Source organism: Chelonoidis abingdonii, chromosome 3, assembly GCF_003597395.2.
Source record: "Chelonoidis abingdonii isolate Lonesome George chromosome 3, CheloAbing_2.0, whole genome shotgun sequence".
NCBI classification, from domain to species: domain Eukaryota; kingdom Metazoa; phylum Chordata; order Testudines; family Testudinidae; genus Chelonoidis; species Chelonoidis abingdonii.
In genome coordinates this window covers 40437517-40456399 of record NC_133771.1, presented here as the reverse complement: position 1 = coordinate 40456399, position 18883 = coordinate 40437517, and the positions used below count along the sequence as shown (strand labels likewise).

The following is an 18883-nucleotide window of genomic DNA, read 5'->3' as shown; positions in this document are numbered from 1 at the left end:
TAAATAAACATTAATAACTAAAGTGGCTAATGACACTGTATTGCAAGAAATGTGTAAAACTAAATCCCGCTTTAATACCTTGTGAGCTTGATTGTATTTTTCATGTACTTTTTATAATTTGTTTTGTACTACACAATATTTCCTTCTATCTGCGTCTGCTCTCCTAACGTCATTCATTGGGAGCTCTGCTGCAGTGGCATATACTCCTCCATTTCACCTTTGAGGGTCTCCTACCTGCAGTCTCGGCACATGTCAGCCAAAAAGGGAGGAAAGAAGGAATAGTATTAGCTGACCTCTTGCTGGCTGAAAGTGAGGCTACCAGCTTCTGTCTCTTAGTGTGATTGACAGGTGTAAAGCCCACTGAGTATACCAGTGGTGAGGAGGTCACTCTGGGCGTGAGAAACTGAGTCAGCAGCTCTTAGAACCAAAAAGGCAACTATGAAGAGGGTGGGAAATGCAGACAACTTCAGGCCAGGGGAAAATTCATTCTCTGATGGCTGCAGTGTGTAGACAGTGTGTAGACAGGGAAAGGAGAAATGACTATTTGAGTTAGACAGGAAAAGGAGAAGGGGAACATGATTAGTAGCAGTTTATTTATAACCAAGTCTCTGAAGCGAATACCTAATCTAGAAACTTCATTCACTTTTCCTTTGACTATGGTTTTTTGACTTGTACTCTACACAAATCCAGAAATGCATAAAGACACAACTTGCAGCAAAAATAAGCCCCACAGCTTTTATGAATGGGAATCACTGTACAGTGCTCAGTGAAAGTACTTACATCATGCAAAAAAAAACCCAAAAAAACCCAAACCCAAAACTATTTAAACAACTCAGGTTTTCAGGTGAAAAATGAAACCCAAAATGAACAAATTAAAGTTTTTTTTTTTTTTTTTTAAATATAAGAAAAAGTCTCAGTGCACTAAAGCCTGTAAAGTAGAGCTGGAAGGGCAGGAAAGGAAAGGGGGCATCTGGGAAAAATTTTCAACAAAAACGGGGGAAAAATGAATTAAAAGAGAAACCAACATTTTTTGGGTTTGTCAAAAAACAACATATCAAATATTTTTAAGTTGCTGAAAACCAAAATATTTTCAGTTTTTTGGTTAAAATTCTTTTATGCAAATAGATTTTTTTTTAAAACAAAAATTTCCACTTTGTTGAAAACACATTTTCTGTCCCTCTCCAAAAATAAAAACAACCCCACCCACCACGGCCATTTTGTTCACCATTTGGACTTTACATCCTCTTAGTTATCCAGAAATAAGGTTGTAAACTGGGAAGAAAAAAATGTTTCTTATACAGTGGACCAAAGAGCAAAAGATCTCACGGTTCTGAAGTTACTGAACTTTTCATACTGTAACAAACTGTGAGGTAAGCTTTCAAAACAAAATGAAACTCTGTGAAGCCCACTTGCTTTCTGGTGACATTAAAAATTCAAAGCTTTGTCATGATGTTCATTAAGGTTTGTGAGCTTTTCAAGTGAACCCAGATCCAATTCAAAGTTAACCGGAGTAGATTTATGTTTTTACATTCAAGCCCATCTGAGATTTTTTGGTTTTCCATTATTTGGGTGCAAAACCATGTCATAATCTGCAGTTTTGTTGGAATTTTGTTTTGAGGTTTCTTTGAAATACACATTTAAAGCAAAAATAAAGAAGGCCTTCTTGTGTATGCATCACAAGTCGATATCTACATTCAGAGCTGGTGCAAGGAAGTTTCGCACCCTAGTCGAAACTTCCACCTTGCGCTCCCCCAGCCCTGCAGCAGTCCCTGGGCTGCTGGCTGCTGGCGGCAGCGTGCTGACCCAGGGGAGCCCCTGAGCTGCTGGCTGCCGGCGGCGGCGCACTGACCCAGGGGAGCCCCTGGGCTGCTGACAGCAGCTCAGACTCCCTCTCCTTCCCAGGGCAGCGGCCGCTCAGACACTTAAAATTTTGGTGGGGAGAGCGCCACTTTTCGGTGCCCTCAAATCTTGGTGCTCTAGGCAACTGCCTAGTCCGCCTAAATGGTTAGCACCGGCCCTGTCTACATTGTTCAGCTATCTAACTGCTGCATCATGGAGGGCAGAATCCACCCTCAAATCTTCTAATGGTGCACTTCTCAACCACATTTGACCATCTGCATTGCTGCCCTACAGTCACACTGTGAAAATTGGGCTAAATCAAATGGGGGACGTGTTCACTTGCCTTCTCATGGCATCCCCCTTGAGGAGCATAAAGTGAAAGGACAGTAGACAAAATGCAGAACACAGACTTGCATTCTAAGTGAACATGGTATGCATCTGCTTGAATAAAAAACAAAGAAAAGATTTCTCTGAACCTAGCCTGCAGAGTTTCACCCAGTTTGGTTTAACTTCTCAGTGATTTAATGATCAGCATCCCGCCTACCGTGCTCTCTCTGTTTTAGGATTTATAGATGCTTATAACCCAATTAAGACAACTGAAGACTTCCATACACTAGTGTCCTAGCCAATTCTTTGGATGAGTTGTCAGTTCCCTTTAGAGTTTAATTCACCACTCTCAGATCTGCTCCCCAAGAAACACTCTGTAACACCCTGGATGGTAGCTTAGTAAATATTTAGACACTGGCAGAGTGCTTTGTGAAATTCATGCACGAGTTCTTCCATTTACAAAGTCCATAGCACTCTGTGGAAGGATAAGGTTAGAAAGGACAATTCAAGTGCTATGTTTCCAGAAAGATCCCACATTTTCTCAAGAGGCCCCAAAATGTTGGGATTCCATCCTCCTCAGACTCTTAATATATATGTGGGTTCGATGCCCTGCATTTCTGCTTTCTTCATTCTAGACTACACTTTTTTTTCAGTTTATAGCCCAACCCTTAGTATGCACCTACCCTCCATGTCTGATACAGTTGTAATGTCCTCTATGATAGAAATTCTAAGTAATTAAGAGAAATGAGTAATTAGTGGCAAAATATATTTGTGAGGTAGTCTTACTTTGCCCTGCCCCACAATGTTCTATTTGCCTTTATAATGCTCTTCAAACTAAAAATAAAATATTTTTCATGTTTGTGTAAAGTACATATGTTAATGGAATTTTCCCTCTTTTTTTTTTTTTTTTTTTTTTTTTAACTTTACTGGTCCTTTACTCTGTCATGCTTCCTCTCTTCAGACAGAAATAAGAAATAAAACCCTTCTTGCTAGCAGGTATTACCCAAATACAGCATTCTCCTTACTTCATCTTAGAGACAATGATTCTTTTGCCTTTTCCTCTGGATTCCCTCTGCCTAGTGCTAATTATTACTTCTTGGTGGGAAAGCAGAAGAAGTATTCCCTTTATCAATTGGGTCTTCAGTCTTCTTAGCATATGCACAACTGCCTCATGAGTCATGTGACCAGGATTCATCAACGAATTTGGTCAGTAATGGTCCCAAACAAAATACTAACACTATTGCAAGGTATAAGATGACAGACCATTTCTGTAGATTGTTTTTTTAAAAATAGGAAATCTTTACTGATGGTTTTATGGAAAGTGATCCACAATTCCTCTGGAAGAGATTATTGAAAGAATGTAGTCAAAACTCTGCTTTCCATACCACCCACATCACATTTAGACAAGATAGGTTCCTGTCTCTCTTCTTACTAAGCAGAAAGTTTAGGTGCAAAGCAAACATGGTGACAGAAATCTAACTAAGCATCTTTTATTTAACAATATCATTAAAACTTTGTCACACTGCCCCCCCGCTGCATAATTCAGGGCAAAAACCTTACAGAAAACAACAACTGTAGTATCCTGCACCTAAATCTGGATTCACACAAAAAGATTTGTTAACCAAGTATCTGCCCTATTTGACCTAAATTAAACAATCTGTGACATGAACCAAACAATTCTAAAACTTGGTGATAATGTATATACCATACGTAGAGGTAAAATAAAACCACACTAGTAAAAGCAAGATTGGACAGAGTTTAGTGGCTTCAACTCCCTACAGTCATTAGAATATCAATGCATTTGATATCTCACAAGGTTGGTCTATTACTGTATTAGATGGTTTTGCCTCTCTGTAATATTTGCCTTCCTTTGTAGTGTCAATAAAATACAACTCCAGAATATTGACTGTGAGCAGCTAGGGCCTGATCCAAAGCCAGATGTGCTCCATGGAAAGACTCCTATTGATTTCAGTAGCCTTGGGATCAAACCCTTCCATAATGCTGAAGAATGCAGTTTGTCAACCCTTACAGAAAATAGTCCATGAATAAACCAAACCATTTAAATGAATAAAGGAAATAAAATAATTTTGCTGAGGGAGTGTAGCTTGGGGTAGAAAGATAATTGGAGAAAATCAATACATGTTCTATATGAATGCCGACTAGGATGTTGCTTTTCTAAGTTTGTCACACTTCCTGGACTATGTCAATATGCATATACTGAGTAAAATACATGTATTAATAATAATTAGTGAGTAACAGACGCACAGACCAAAAAATAAAAAAGTAAGCCAATACAAAAACAAACCACTCACACCAAGGAAGCAATTCACAACCATTTTGTTAATTACATTCAAGTTAGTCCAGAGATGGGGATGTCACTATTCTGGAGTACTCAATATTTTATTACAGGCCTGCTTGCCAATCAAATCAACAATATCACATCCTACAACAGGCTTCTTTTGATCTATCTGTCTAGGTGCATCTATAGCCCCATTGTTGTTGTATCTCAGCACTGTACAGCTTTATCTCCTTCTTCAGTTCAGGCCCTCTTTTTTATATTTCATCACCATGGCCAGTCCAGTCTGGGATTAAGCTGCTCCATTTATAGCTTCCTTCCAGTCGAACACTTGCCCAAACCTTTTAACATATGTGTGAAAGATTTGTTTAAAACACATTGTCACTTTGATGAAAGTTAAATTTTAAAATCAACTCAAAAACATGTGGTAATAGTCCATGTCACTATTAACATTTTATAGTCTTAGAGTGGGCTTACAAGGAAGGAACAAAGGGCCCCTTTCTACAAGGTGCTGAGAGTTTTCAACTACCAGTTACTTCCAAAAAAATTATGCCTTAAAGCTGAAATTTTCAAAATTACCTATAGGATGTGGATGTGCATATTAAAATTAAAGTGAATTGGGCATCTAAATCACCTGGATGGTGTGGAGAATAACGGAGCTATTAGTACTTTTTTTTTTTTTTTTTTAAAGAATAGCATGAATCTCAGTTTCCCTGCTTGATATTATTCTGTCTGACTACACCAAGTTGAATAAAAATGGTCTGTTAGGAATAGCAAGCAGGAAAGGAAACAAAGGTACGGATAAGGCATATGGGGTAAACAATTTCACAGAAATTAAGTTGACTATGGCTGGACCATTAATTGGGAAGATGATGTTTTCAGGTGCCAGGATAGTTACACAGCTGTTTTGCCAAGGCCAGAGCCTAGAGATCATAAGCAGTCAAAAGCACCCCCCTGGAGAGAGTAGGACGGGGGGGGGGGGTAAGATTGGAGGTGGAAACTGAGTGATCAGCAGCTACTGGGGATGTAGGGGAGAGAGAGAGAGTAGCTGCAGCAAGGAAGTCTCTCCCAGCCCAGAGAAAGTGGTATCTGGGCTAAGTGGAACTTACCAAACTTGCAATGAAAGGATAAAGTTCAGGTAAGATAAGATGTAAACAGACTTTTGTTGTTTTAACTCCTTCTCTGCTTGCTATGTACATTTGGATGAATAAACAATAAGTTTGTTTTGAAGTAACTGTTCTGAGTCACTTTAATCAGCAACTGATCATAAGCTCCTAGGGGGAAGTTTCTTGCAGATAGCATGACAGGCCCAACTGTATTTGGTATCAGAGGTGGGGAACAAGCGGGCTGCAACCCAAGGATCCAAACTAAAAGTGATAGAGTCACAGGGTTTTAGTAGCAGTACCAGACAGTTAAAGGTAGCAAAACCGGGTCCATGAAGGGTGCACTCAAGAGGGTCTGCAAAAGGCCCAACTGCAGCTGGCCTGTCACCATGACAGGTAGCTTTGAAAAGCTCTCCATAATTTTCACGTAAAAAATTAAATGCATGCTGGTTCCATGGACTTTCAGGACCTTTCCATCTGACCCTGCCTCCACAAGTGACACAGAGGACAGGAAGTATTAATTCCTCTTCCCTTGTGCTGCTGCTGGTTGCCATAGAGAACATTCAGAACTCTCTCTGCCAGGAAAGTCTTTGTGATATTTAATTGAATTCTTGGGCAGCCCTAAGCTCCTTTCCACTATGCAGGGCTAAGAAGAGCAAAAGAGTGAAATACAGGCTGAAAAGAAAAGGAGGGGAGGAAGAGGAACATGTGTGAGATGCACTGGCATCCCTGCAAGCACAAAGATACTCACTTCATCATAGCATGTTCTCTTCAAAAACTGGTATATTTCACAGTGGAACTGCTGCAGGAATTTATTGCTGCTGCTTGTAACATCATTTCCCCCTTCTGAACTGAAGGCTCTACTTCCTGCAAAGGTGAACCAATGGTTCCATGGCCATGTTTCTCCATGGCTCCCTACCAGGAGAAACAGGGAGCAGGTGCTTCTCAGTAGCGATCCAATATCTTGTATGAAGGAAACCAGATTCCCTTGTGGATCTCAAGACACATGCCTAGAGGGCCATTTCCCATACGGAAACCTGAACCAAGCAGCAAAGAGAGCCTGAAAAATTGATTATTTTCCATGAGTTAGTCTTTCATATATATTAATAAATTAGTGAAATGAAATAAGCACTTTTGTGTTCTGTTCTCTAACAACCTATCCTATCCACATTGAAGCCCGTGGCAAAGCTCCTTTTGACTTCATCTGGTATTGGGTGAGGGTCTATCTAACTGGTAACATGGATGATAATACAATGTATACTTCACCAAATATGTAGGGACCAGGGCTGGCTCCAGGCACCAGCACAGCAAGGAGGTGCTTGGGGTGGTCAGCAGAAAGGAGCGGCAAGTCCCTCAGTCCCTCTCAGAGGGAAGGGCCTGCCACCGAATTGGTGCCGAAGAATGAAGCGGTGGCAGTAGAGCTGCCACTGAAGTGCCACCGATGGTGGCTTTTTTTTTTTATTTAATTCTATCTTTTTTGCCGCTTGGGGAATCAAAAACACTGGAGCCGGCCCTGGTAGGGACCTAGTGACTTACTGTATAAGGACTTCAGCCATACAAATATTTTGGTTCACTTTCAACTAATAATTTAGTATTTTTTCAATCCAAATGGTGACCTTTAGAAACATTTTCTTAGTGAAGTATAGCATATAGATAACAATCTATAGAAAACACCTCAAATGCTGAGGTTATGTACGTGAAAACAGTTATGTAGTTATTGAAGACAAATGGTAAAATTTTAAGGGCCACCTCTTTACTAAGCCTACTAAATTTATTTTTGCCTACTCTTATTTTGTTCCAACATCTACTGTTGTTTTTTAGGAAGTAACTTGCAAAATTATTTCATACACATCTGGAAAGGAACTCATCTATTCTAAAGGTAAAGAACTTTATTTTTTAAAAGAAACAGCCTAGGATTTACTAGTGAAGAATGACTTTTTACGGTTGTGACAAAAATCCTGTTTGACAGCCTTGTTTATGTTGGAGGAAATAATGATTGCTGACAGTCTGAAGGACCACACAGTGTTTTATTTACATCTGAAACATTTGAAATCAGCTCTGTTTAGATAATGTTTACATTCTGCATCTGGCTTGCCTGCACATGTTGCTTGCACGCTGTATTAAAGTTAATATATCACACTTGAATTGTAATCAATAATGTCAAAATTTCACACTGTCAGCTGAGAGCTATTAATGTCAAGTTGTTCAGTCTCCTGTTAAACATTTTGTTCACTTAGATTTTGGAATCTAGCTGTTAATGGAAACCTCTTCACATTATAGAAAATAATTGTGGAGGTTTTTATTTAAGAGCATGAAATACCTACATTCTGATTCATTGCATATTCCTGCTCTAGAGAGCCAAAGAAATGTATTTATTAATGTAACAATTTGTACAGAAAGGGATTCCAAGGCACACGAATCCCTAGGATCTGGAGAGCACATTTCTGAATATATATTGTAGAAAATTAGCAGTTTTAAATTAAGTAACCCTGGGTTAAGACCATCCATTCAGCAGCACAGTACTTTTACAATTACTTAAATAAGAAAGATGCTTTGATGTGATCTGTACCAATGAAGAACTTATCCCTTCATTTTAAATTGTTTTTCTCTTTGTTTTGCCAATCCGTTCAGAAATGTTAAGTGAACAATAACCTGCTGCGTATTTTGGCAATCTGAATGAAAGGCTTGGACACAATTCTTCTGAACATAAAGAGCCAGGGGTTATATCTTTTTTCCATGCAGTTTCCTACTTAGTAACAAACAAAAGTAACAACTTTAATGTGTCAAAACAAGCAACAGGAATTAATTGCCAGTATCCTGTATCATTTTCTGTTACTAAAATAGATATGAAATTATTTTTCCCAATATCTTCCCCTCCACTGATTTTTTTTTCTTTCTTTTTTTTTTTTTTTTCCATTCTTCACTCTGGTTTGCACTAGTATATGAGTCTGATGTATAATCCAGCTTTGGAACTCTTGTAAGTAGGAGTTTGAAATGAGGTCGCCTTGAGCAACTTAGTGGGTCATGTGAAGAAGAAAGGATGGACATGCAACCTCTACATCTGAACTGAAAGAAAAACATTTCTGTATGGCACTTATCATGTAGACTGATCTCTTAACTGGCTGATGAAATGACAGTGTAGAAGGGCAAGTAATCTTCAGTATTATAGGCTTTGACACTGCATGTTTCATGTAGCAGAAGTGCTCTTCTTACGATGCTTATACTTCACTTCATAGCATGAACAAAACTGAATTACATTTATTGCAATTCTTGAAAGGCTTTCTCAGGTATGAGAGCACTCAGCAGTATACCAGACTAAAAGCAGCCTCTTGGATACTCACTATCATAAAGCAAACCCTTTATCTGACAAAGTGTGGAGGAAAATGGTACCTTGATTGTTTTCCCCCAGTCCTTTATGGTGAAGACAAAGAGAACACATTCTTGCTCAGAGGGCAGCTGCAGAATGGAATGAAACTAGTCAGTATTTTTGACAGATTTTCAAGTTCTTCATGCAGCTGATAAGTATTTAACTGCAGAGGATAAATATCAAGCTGGGTACCTTCAAACACTTCAATGAGATGGGCAGAATTTATTCTTTGGTGATGCAAGTTCCAGCCTAGAGAATAAGTAACAATTTGACAATATGGTGGTTATAACCATTCAGATAAATGCTACTATGTAAACATGTAGTGAGGAAAAATAAATACCTTGTCTGCTACTCCATGTGAGATATTGGAAAACTAAAGTAGTACACAAGGCTAGTGAGTTTGCTAGCTCTAAAGTATTCTGATTGGATGGGTCCTCAAAATTGCGTAAACAGATATCAATGATCTTCTCTATATTATATTTACTTGAACAGGACTGTGCTCCCATTGAAAACAGAAATAACCATAGATTTCAAATGATTGAGGGTTTGTTCCAAAGCCCATGAAGTCAATGGAAAGAATCCCATTGATTCCAGCTGAGCGGGATTACATCCATACTGTTAGCTGTTTTAGTTTTGCTACAAGGAAACTTAAGATCCACATTTGAAAAGAATTAAATCAGATATGCAAAAGAAGTGACCCAAAACATATCGGACACATTTTATGACTGCTAAGATTTATAAAGGGTTTTGTTTTTGTACATATTTGTCAGAATCTGATTGCTGACAACTAGTGAGAGTGCTGCTTTGGTTTATGGCTGAAATGTGGCCTTAATTTTGGAATTAAATATGAAGGAAGGAAATTAGGAACATTAAAATACAAAGGACACATTGAAGGAAATGCCAGACTGAGCGCAACTAATAATGTGAGTCAAATTTTAAAGTGTAATTGGCAGTCTGTTTCACAGCAATTGAACTCTGAAGAAAGTCTCACTATAACTTAAATCAAGATCAATCTTCAAAAAGACTGCATCTCTGTTTAAAGGAAATTTTGTTTTGGCTAAAACTTATAGTTAATTAAAACAATGTTCAATGGTACTCATGTATATGTGATACTTTTGTAAACCCAAAATATCCCCCAGAAAGGTGTATGAACTGAGGCTGTCAAAAGTAAAAATACATTTGTATCTATATATTTCCTCTTATGATGCTCAACAGTATTGCTCAGACATTTTGTGCCATTTAACTCATGTTATTAATTACTTAACCCAACAATTAGAATATAAAGTGATTTGAAGTATGAGGATGAAAAACACCATATAACTGGATAATGAAGAGGAGATTATTCTCCAAGTATAAGCAGACACTGCAAATATCATGGAGAAAATAAATTTACAGAGCCCTACAATCTTACTGTTTATGTGCCCAATGGATGACTTGGTTTTTAAAGGCCACAGTTAGCGTCTACAGATAACCTATGTACTTCTTACCATTAGTAAGAATTTATTTATTTAATCAAACTTTTCAGGAGAACTTAGCCATTCCAATGAGTAAAAATTACCTACTCACTGCTGAGAGGGGAAAGAGGAGTAGTGTTTAACATTTATACTGGAGGCCTCAATAAGATTGGGGCCCCATTGTGCTAGGCACCATGCCAACATGCAGTATCTAACAGCCTCTGCCCCAAAATGCTTACACAGTCTACAAGATCAAAGCTAACAGATGGCTGAGAGAGCAAATGGGTAAAAGAGAACACAGGATAACAAAAACAATAGGAGGTTTAAGCACAGACTAGCTATGTGTAAAATTCTTAGCCAATCAGTAGCTGTAATCATGGATAAACTACAATATATGGATGAAGTTTCAGTATTCAGCTTGTGTTTATACCGCTTATAGCAAAATTTCATACATAAACCTAAATTGTCTTTCAGACCCACATCACAGAGGTGACATCAAACTCACACCATCCTCAAACTTCACAATCAAGCAATTCTCTACCATGAAGCCTGAATCTTTGCTCAGCCAAAACTTTTATTGGTGTAAAATATAACTGCATATCAAAATCAAACTCTGCCTGTAACTGTCTGCATTCCTTTTTGCACTTATTATAGGTATTTGTATTTTGAACAAGATAGAGATTGCAAATGTTGGTGTTGCAAATGTGCAGGGGGCAGGGACAATCCTGACATTTCCATATGGCTAAATGAAAGAAGGGGCCCAGCTAGATAAAGGAAGATCCTGGTAGGTAAAAGGTTGAGAATCACTGAACTAAGCAGTTATACAACCTACAATGCCTTTTAGTTGCTGAAAAGTCAGATCTAAAGACTGCCCTCACTGATGCAGATGTAATTATGGAGTAACTCCAGCGCAGTCCATGAAGTTAGACTGTATTTACAGCTGTGCCACTCCTTCATTTGTGCTATATACTATAGCTATAAAAAATGAATAAAATCGATTTCAGTATTAGGATTAGAGGTAGATGAATTGGTGTGTTCTGAATAACATTTAGACCCAATATTTCCACAGAATTCCAACCAAAATTGGTGAAGGATGAAGCAGGTTAATTTTTTTGCTTACACTCAAGGCATGGACAAAAAAGCCAATGAATTAAAAACACTAAGAAGCTTTCTTTGTAATATTTTTAACTCAGCCAAGACCAAGAACCAATGGAAATCTCATCGACACAGTTAGTCCCATGACATTTTTAGACTGACATGTTTCTAGTAAGTGTTGGATAAGTCTGGATGCTCAGCCAAACTCTTTATAACAGGGGTTCTCAAACTGGGGGTTGGGACCCCTCAGGGGGTCACAAGCCATCAGCCTCTACCCCAACCCCTGCTTTGCATCCAGCATTTATAATAGTGTTCTTCTATATTAAGTGTATTTTATTTACACGGGGGTATGCACTCAGAGGCTTGTCATGTGAAAAGGGTCACCAGTACAAAAGTTTGAGAACCACTGGTTTATAAGGTCATTTTGGCCAAGATTTTCAAAAATAGATGCCTAGGCATCATAAATAGGTGTTGTGATTTTCTAAAATGCTGAGCACCCATGACTTCAATTAAAGTAAATGGAAGCTGCTGGCTACGCAGCTCTTTTGGAGATCAGACAACTTATTTATGTGCCTAAAATATGGATTGAGGAGTTTAATGAAGGGCACATTTTTTAAAATCTTGGGCTTGAGATCTGTACAAATTTAATTACGGATATGGTACAGCAACACATACCAATCTGCTGAAAAAATGCAATAGATTGCCCATTCCCCAGAGAGCCAACACTCAGCACTGAAGATTTTGCCAAGTATTTTCCCCTCTCCAACATCCTATTCCTGGGGAAATAGACAGTCAGGATGTTATTTAAAGGAACATTAAGTAGGTTTGAGCAAACCTCTATTAAAACACAATTCTTAAATAATTATTTATATGAAGAATAATTAGGAAAAGTAGATCTGAGAGTGATATTTCTGTGTAATTCCAATAGATGGAATGCTTGTCTTGGCATGAATGTCATGGATGGGATTATTTGTTAATATGTTGCTGAAATGCAGGAGATGTTAGCCTCGTGGAAACTTAAGCCTGTATATGAGGAAGGATTTGTTATCATCAAGATTATGAAAAGACAAAATCTGATCAGAAGTTATGCAATTTTTATGTTGGTTTATGATTTAAAACTGATATCTAAAGAATGACAATGCTTTAACTCACTGAGGACAACTCTATGTAATTAACATACATTGCAAAGAAGAGTTTAACCATTCTGAATGCTTTAAAATGTGTGCACACTTTCAAATATGTTACTAATTAGCTATATATTATTATTAAGGCCACATTTTAGTCCATGGGTATTTTTAGTAAAAGTCATGGACAGGTCACAGGCAGTAAACAAAACTTCATGGCCTGTGACCTGTCCGTGGCTTCTACCATATATCCCTGACTAAATCTTGGAGGGGGGTGGCCCGAGGGTGCTGCACGTGGCAGTCCACGGGTGCTGGGGGTGTGTGTGGTGGTGGTGTGCAGACCAGGACACCTGTTGGTGATGGGGGGGGGGATGTGGCAGGGCTGGCAGGCTCCCTACTTGGCTCCCTGCCTCCCCGAAAGCAGGGACATCCCCCTTGCTCAGTTCCTAGATGGAGGCATGACCAGGCAGCTCTGCGTGCTGCCCCTGCCCCAAATGCCAGCTTCACAGCTCCCATTAGCCAAGAACTATGGCCAATGGGAGCTGCGGGGGTGGTGCCTGCAGGTGGAGGTAGTGCACAGAGCTGCCTGGCCATGCCTCTGTTTAGGAACTGAGTGAGGGGGATGTTGCCACTTTTGGGGAGCCCCCTGAGTGCCACCCAAAGTCCACCATACCCCAATGCCCTGCCCCCTCCCACACCCAAACTCCTGCTGTTGCTGGGGGAAGGGAGTGCAGTGGCCTGAGATTGCCCCAGCAGTGGCCGGTGCGACTGGTGCAGGTGCTGCCTGAGCTGTCCCCAGGCCACGCACACCGGCTGCTGCAGAAGTCATGGAGGCCACAGAAAGTCATGGAATCCATGACTTCCGTGACCTCTGTGACAAACTCGTAGCCTTAACTATTATCAAAGGCATAGGACTTTACTCCTTGTGACTATGACTAACAGCCTTTCCCCTCTCTCCCTGAACATTTAACTAACAATACTACAGTTGGGTAATGTAAGTATTTCTAAAGCTCCCAGTTAAACATGGCAAGACCTCAGTGTGGGACTGAGGGGCCACAGACTGTCAATTCTGTTTACCAGATCACACTATCCTGTCTATTCACTCAAACCGTTACTCTTTGGAGGAAGTACTTTGTGCCCTCTGAAAAAATAAGCAAAAGCAAAACAAAAACACATGCACAGGTTCAACTGAAATTGAGTGTGGTGCTGTCTGAACAAATTACAAGGGGGACATTTGAAGAAATCTTCTCCAGACTAGGAAATCAATCTTTGTTTGACTTTGGTGGAAGGAAAGATTGAGATAATGAATGCTAAAATGAACTGTAGGGACAGGTTAACTCATCATGTGGCACATACTGCATACAGGGATGATTGTGATTTTTTTTTTTGGCTTAATTAGCTTCTAATGTGTACCATTTAACAATAGAGAATTTGGAGGCTCTCTTTCTACCTATTGCTGGATGGTAAAGCAATACTTATGAAGGCAGTTATTTCTGTAAATGCTGCGTGAAATATTGTGAGGATGTTTGAGTCCCAGTTTTTCAAATATTGGGGACAAGTCTTGAGCACTGCAGAGGGCATGTCTATATCTTTTTTGCAGCTCTGGAGCCAGAAAACTGGAGAGCTTTTCCGTCGAAGAAGCTAAATTGACAACCAGAACCCACATATTTACCTCTGCTTCCAAAATAGCAAAACCCATTGTCAGAATCAGTGAACCTGGTTCAGAGAAAGGATTATAGCAACCTTTGCAGGCATGACTGAAATAAAATAAAAGTCCTAAGGATGGAGGAAATGATCTCTCCTTAACACATTTTTTTGGCTGATAAAGAACAACCTATAAGGAAGTGTAATTATATCCTTTGATGCATTAGGAAAAACTTACTGTCAGGGTGGTTAAAGCACTGGAAAAAACTGTCTACCGAGACTGCAGACTCTCCATCCAGGGCTGGCTCCAGGCCCCAGTGCGCCAAGCGCGTGCTTGGGGCTCCATGCCGCGGGGGGCACTCTGCCGGTTGCTGGGAGGGCGGCAGGCGGCTCCGGTGGACCTCCCGCAGGCGTCCCTGTGGAGGATCCGCTGGTCCCGCAGCTCTGGTGGAGCGTCCGCAGGCATGCCTGTGGGAGGTCCACCGGAGCCGCGGGACTGGCGAGTGGCAGAGCGCCCCTGCGGTGTACCACAGTGCTTGGGGCGGCGAAATGGCTAGAGCCGGCCTGTCTCCGTCATTGGAGTTTTAAAGACCAAGTTAGACAAACACCTGTCAGGAATGGTCTAGTCATTCCAGAGGACTGCCTTGAGTGCATGGGACTGAACTAGATGACCTATTGACCTACACTTCTATGATTCTATGCCAGAAATTAAATAATGTTAATTCAGCATGGCCCAATGGATAGAATGCTGAATTGTTAGTCAAGACCTGAATTCTATTTCCATCTCTGCCACTGACTTGCCATATTGCCTTAGGCAAATCACAGTCTCTCTGTGGACAAAATTTCTTGTATCTATAAAATGGGAATTATTTTACTTACCTACCTTTGTAAATTAAGTGGAGATCTATGGATGAAAAGTGGTATGGAAATGCTAAGCATTGATATTTAACAACATTACTTATACACAGGGCCGGCTCTAGGTACCAGCCCTCCAAGCATGTGCTTGGGGTGGCACCTTCTAAGGGGCGGCACTCCACTCCCCCCTTTTTTTTAATTTTATTTTTTTAATTTTTTTGCTTGGGGCCTCATTGCCAGGAGCCAGCCCTGGCGCAGCCACTCGCCCAAGCCGGGATCTGTGCCCACTGCCGCGCCCTGCACAGCCCACTCGGAAACGCGGCGCTGCCGGGAGTGGCAGCCGCAGCAAGACCCCTCCTGCCTCCGTCCCCGGCTCCTCCACATTCTGGGAGCTCCTCTCACCACCGCCACAGCCCGGACTTGGCTCTCCCTCCATCCCTGGCTCCTCACACAGCCGAGCCCGGGCTGCGGCAGCGGTGAGAGGGGCTCCCACAGTGTGTGAGGAGCCGGGGAGAGAGAGAGGGAGGCGGGGTCCCCTGGAGCCGAGCCCGGGCTGTGGTGGTGGCGAGAAGGGCTCCCAGAGTCAGGGCTGCCCAGGCGGGGGGGTGGGAAGTGAGGCAACTTTCCCCAGGCTTCGGGCCCCGCAGGGTATGTTGGAGACTCCCCCCGCCTCCATCTTTCCCATCCCCCGGCGTCTCAGCTGGTAAGGGGGCGGGGCTGCGAGCTGCAGCCGAGCAGCGGGAACTCAGGCCCCGCTGGAAACACCACGCCGCTGCAGCGCTGTCCGGGAGAGGGGGTAAGCGGCATGGTAAGGGGCTAGGCCGGAGCCGGGCACCCCCCGACCCCATCCCCCCCAGCCCTGACCCCCAGCTCCGAGCCCAGCCCTTCTGAGCTGGGAACCCCCCCCAAACCCATCCTCTCCACCCAGCCCTGACCCCCAGCTCTGAGCCCAGCCCCTCTGAGCTGGGCACACCCCCCACCCCATCCCCCCCACAGCCCTAACCCCCAGCTCTGAGTCCAGCCCTTCTGAGCCAGACTTCCCCTGACTGCATCCCACAGCCCTGACCCCCAGCTCTGAGCCCAGCCCCTCTGAGCTGGGCACAATCCCCCGCCCCATCCCCCCCACAGCCCTGACCCCCAGCTCTGAGCCCAGCCCCTCTGAGCTGGGCACAATCCCCACCCCATCCCCCCCACAGCCCTAACCCCCAGCTCTGAGTCCAGCCCTTCTGAGCTAGGCACCCCCCCAAACCCATTCTCCCCACCCAGCCCTGAACCCCAGCTCCAAGCCCAGTCCCTCTGAGCCGGGCACCCCCCGACCTCATCCCCCACAGCTCTGACCCTCAGCTCCGAGCCCAGCCCCTCTGAGCTGGACAACCCCCGACCCCATCTCCCCACAGTCCTGAGCCCAGCCCCCGTGAGCCGGGCACCCCCCAACCCAGACCCCAGCTCCCCACCCAGCCCTGGGCAACAGCAGCACCGCCCCCAGGCAGTGACAGTCCATTGGCACCAACCATCACCATCACCCAGTAACAGCCCATTATGTAACTGTAAATGTATACATAGCAGTAAAGTAGTTAATGTTTTTAAATAATGTATTTGGTGTATTTTCAAATTACTACAAATTAATTTTTGAATGTATTTCACTAGTTATTTTTTACATTTCCAAATATGTGTTACTATAGTATTGCAACTTTTTTTTATGGAAGGGGCCCCCGAAATTGCTTTGCCCCAGGCCCCCTGCATCCTCTGGGCAGCCCTGCCCAGAGTGCGTGAGGAGCCGGGGAGGGAGGGAAACGGGGTCCCCTGGAGCCGAGCTCGGGCTGCGGTGGCGGTGAGAGGGGCTCCCGGAGTGTGTGAGGAAGTAAGCAGCTGGCTGGGCTTGTTGGTGCTGAGCAGGTAGCCCCGCAGTCGGAGATCCTCGCCTTCCCTCCCACTGGGGCTGGGCCAGGGTACCATGAGGCTGAAGAGCAGCAGGTCTGGGGGGCTCTCCAGGTCCTCGGCCGCCAGCATGTCGGGGGTGAGGGCGGTGAGCACGAACTGATCCACCTCGGTCACCAGCAGCGCCACGAAGCCCAGAGGGGGAGCCGTGTTCTCTGCGCTGCCCCGCAGCCGCCCCGCCACCTGGAAATACTCCCACTCCACGCCGCCCAGCAGTTCCACCCGCATGGGGACAGAGTCGCAGCTGGGCCAGGGCTCAGCTGCAGTGTGCTAGTAGCAGATCCCACATTTGGTGGGGAGCCCAGTGCTGGGGTAGCAGGAGGTGTGAATGGGGGGGCACTGGTGGGCAAGAGGGGGAGCTCTTGTCTGGGGGAGGAGGGGGGCAGCCAAAAATTTTTTTGCTTGGGGCAGCAAAAAACCTAGAGCCCGCCCTGCTCATACACCATCAAATAATGTTTCTTCTATTCATTCATATTAATCCTGTCTTCTCTTTTATTTCCCCCCAGTTGTCCTTTCCTTTAAGACTAAGTGTATACAAATTTTTCTAAAGAAAAAGGAGGATAACTGTACAACTTAAACTTATTTTGCTAACTTACATTCTAACGCAAGTGTAAAGCTTATCTGTGCAGAAGAAAGATTTTTCAGGGAACTGAGGACCATCAGAACTCCCACCACAATCTGCTTCAAATACAAGCTGCACTTCTTCAACCCTGCCTCTTCTCTAATATAAAAACATATAATTAAAAAAAAACAAACACCTACCAAACAAAACACTACAGTGCACACACAGTTCTCCTTCTAGGAAGAGGATGAGAGAAAGAATGAATCACATACAACACATATTAGTCACTTATTTTTATGCACTACTGGAAAGTACTTGGATACTACAATAATTAGGGCTATATAAGAATCTTCATAGAATTATGTCCTATAGCTAAATATATTGATATTAGATTTGTAAAAAAATTGTTTATCTAACCAGTACATCTTGTGATGAATGTATTAGAGATTTGTAACTAAAATCATTCTTAAAAAATAATGTCCAAAATGATACGTAAGAAAAAAGGAAATGTCTTCTATCATATATACCTTTTTCCACAATCTCCCCTGAAATAAATGCTCACACATTTTCTTAGAGTCAAGCAAAACTACAACGGATAGGTAGCTTGAATAGAGTTTATTAGAGAATATTTATTATGGATTAAGGAAAGAGAACATTAGAGACAAAATAACTTATTAAAATCAAAATATTCTTCTAATATATCTTTTTATATTTATAATTCTTTCCATACAAAAATCGACTCTAAAAAATTTGTTGTAATTGGAAGCAGAATAAAAACATTTTTATAGGACATTTTGTTAAAAATACAAATTGTAAATTGATTGTACATCATCCAGTGGATAATTTCAGAAAAGAAGTTTAGAAAAAAAAATATTAAGGCCACTGAATGCATTTTAGTTACAGTTCGTGGTAACGTAATTGGCTGGGAAGATGCCAGTTTGTCCTCGGATGCTTCCTTCCCACCAGTCAAACTGTGAATTTGTTTTCGTTTTGACAATGATTTTATCTCCAGCTTTGAAATTCAAGTCACCTGGTTGCTGTCCTTCAAATGAATAAAGTGCTGTCACTTCCACAGGTTTACTCCAATTCTCTAAAAAGAAAGATCAATTGAAATCTTATTTTATTTTTAAAAGATTTTATTAATATGTTGAATTTCATGTACAGTATATTCTCAAATTCAGTATCCTAAAAGATGGAAATAATCACTAATAAGGGTAACAAATTCAGTGTATTATAGCTTTATACACACACACTCTCTTTCTCTCTAACTGCAGATGTG

At 42.0% G+C, this 18883-nt stretch overlaps 1 protein-coding gene across 2 annotated transcripts in view; it reads right to left on the bottom strand.

The window, feature by feature from the left end:
- Positions 1–18199: 18199 nt before the first annotated feature.
- SH3YL1 (SH3 and SYLF domain containing 1) overlaps positions 18200–18883 on the bottom strand; it is a 108783-nt gene continuing 108099 nt past the window's right edge. For both annotated transcript variants that reach the window (XM_075063696.1, XM_075063697.1), the window contains one exon: positions 18200–18694. In XM_075063696.1, coding sequence (XP_074919797.1) covers positions 18498–18694 — 197 coding nt within the window. In that variant the 3' untranslated portion in view covers positions 18200–18497. The remainder of the gene's footprint in view (positions 18695–18883) is intronic.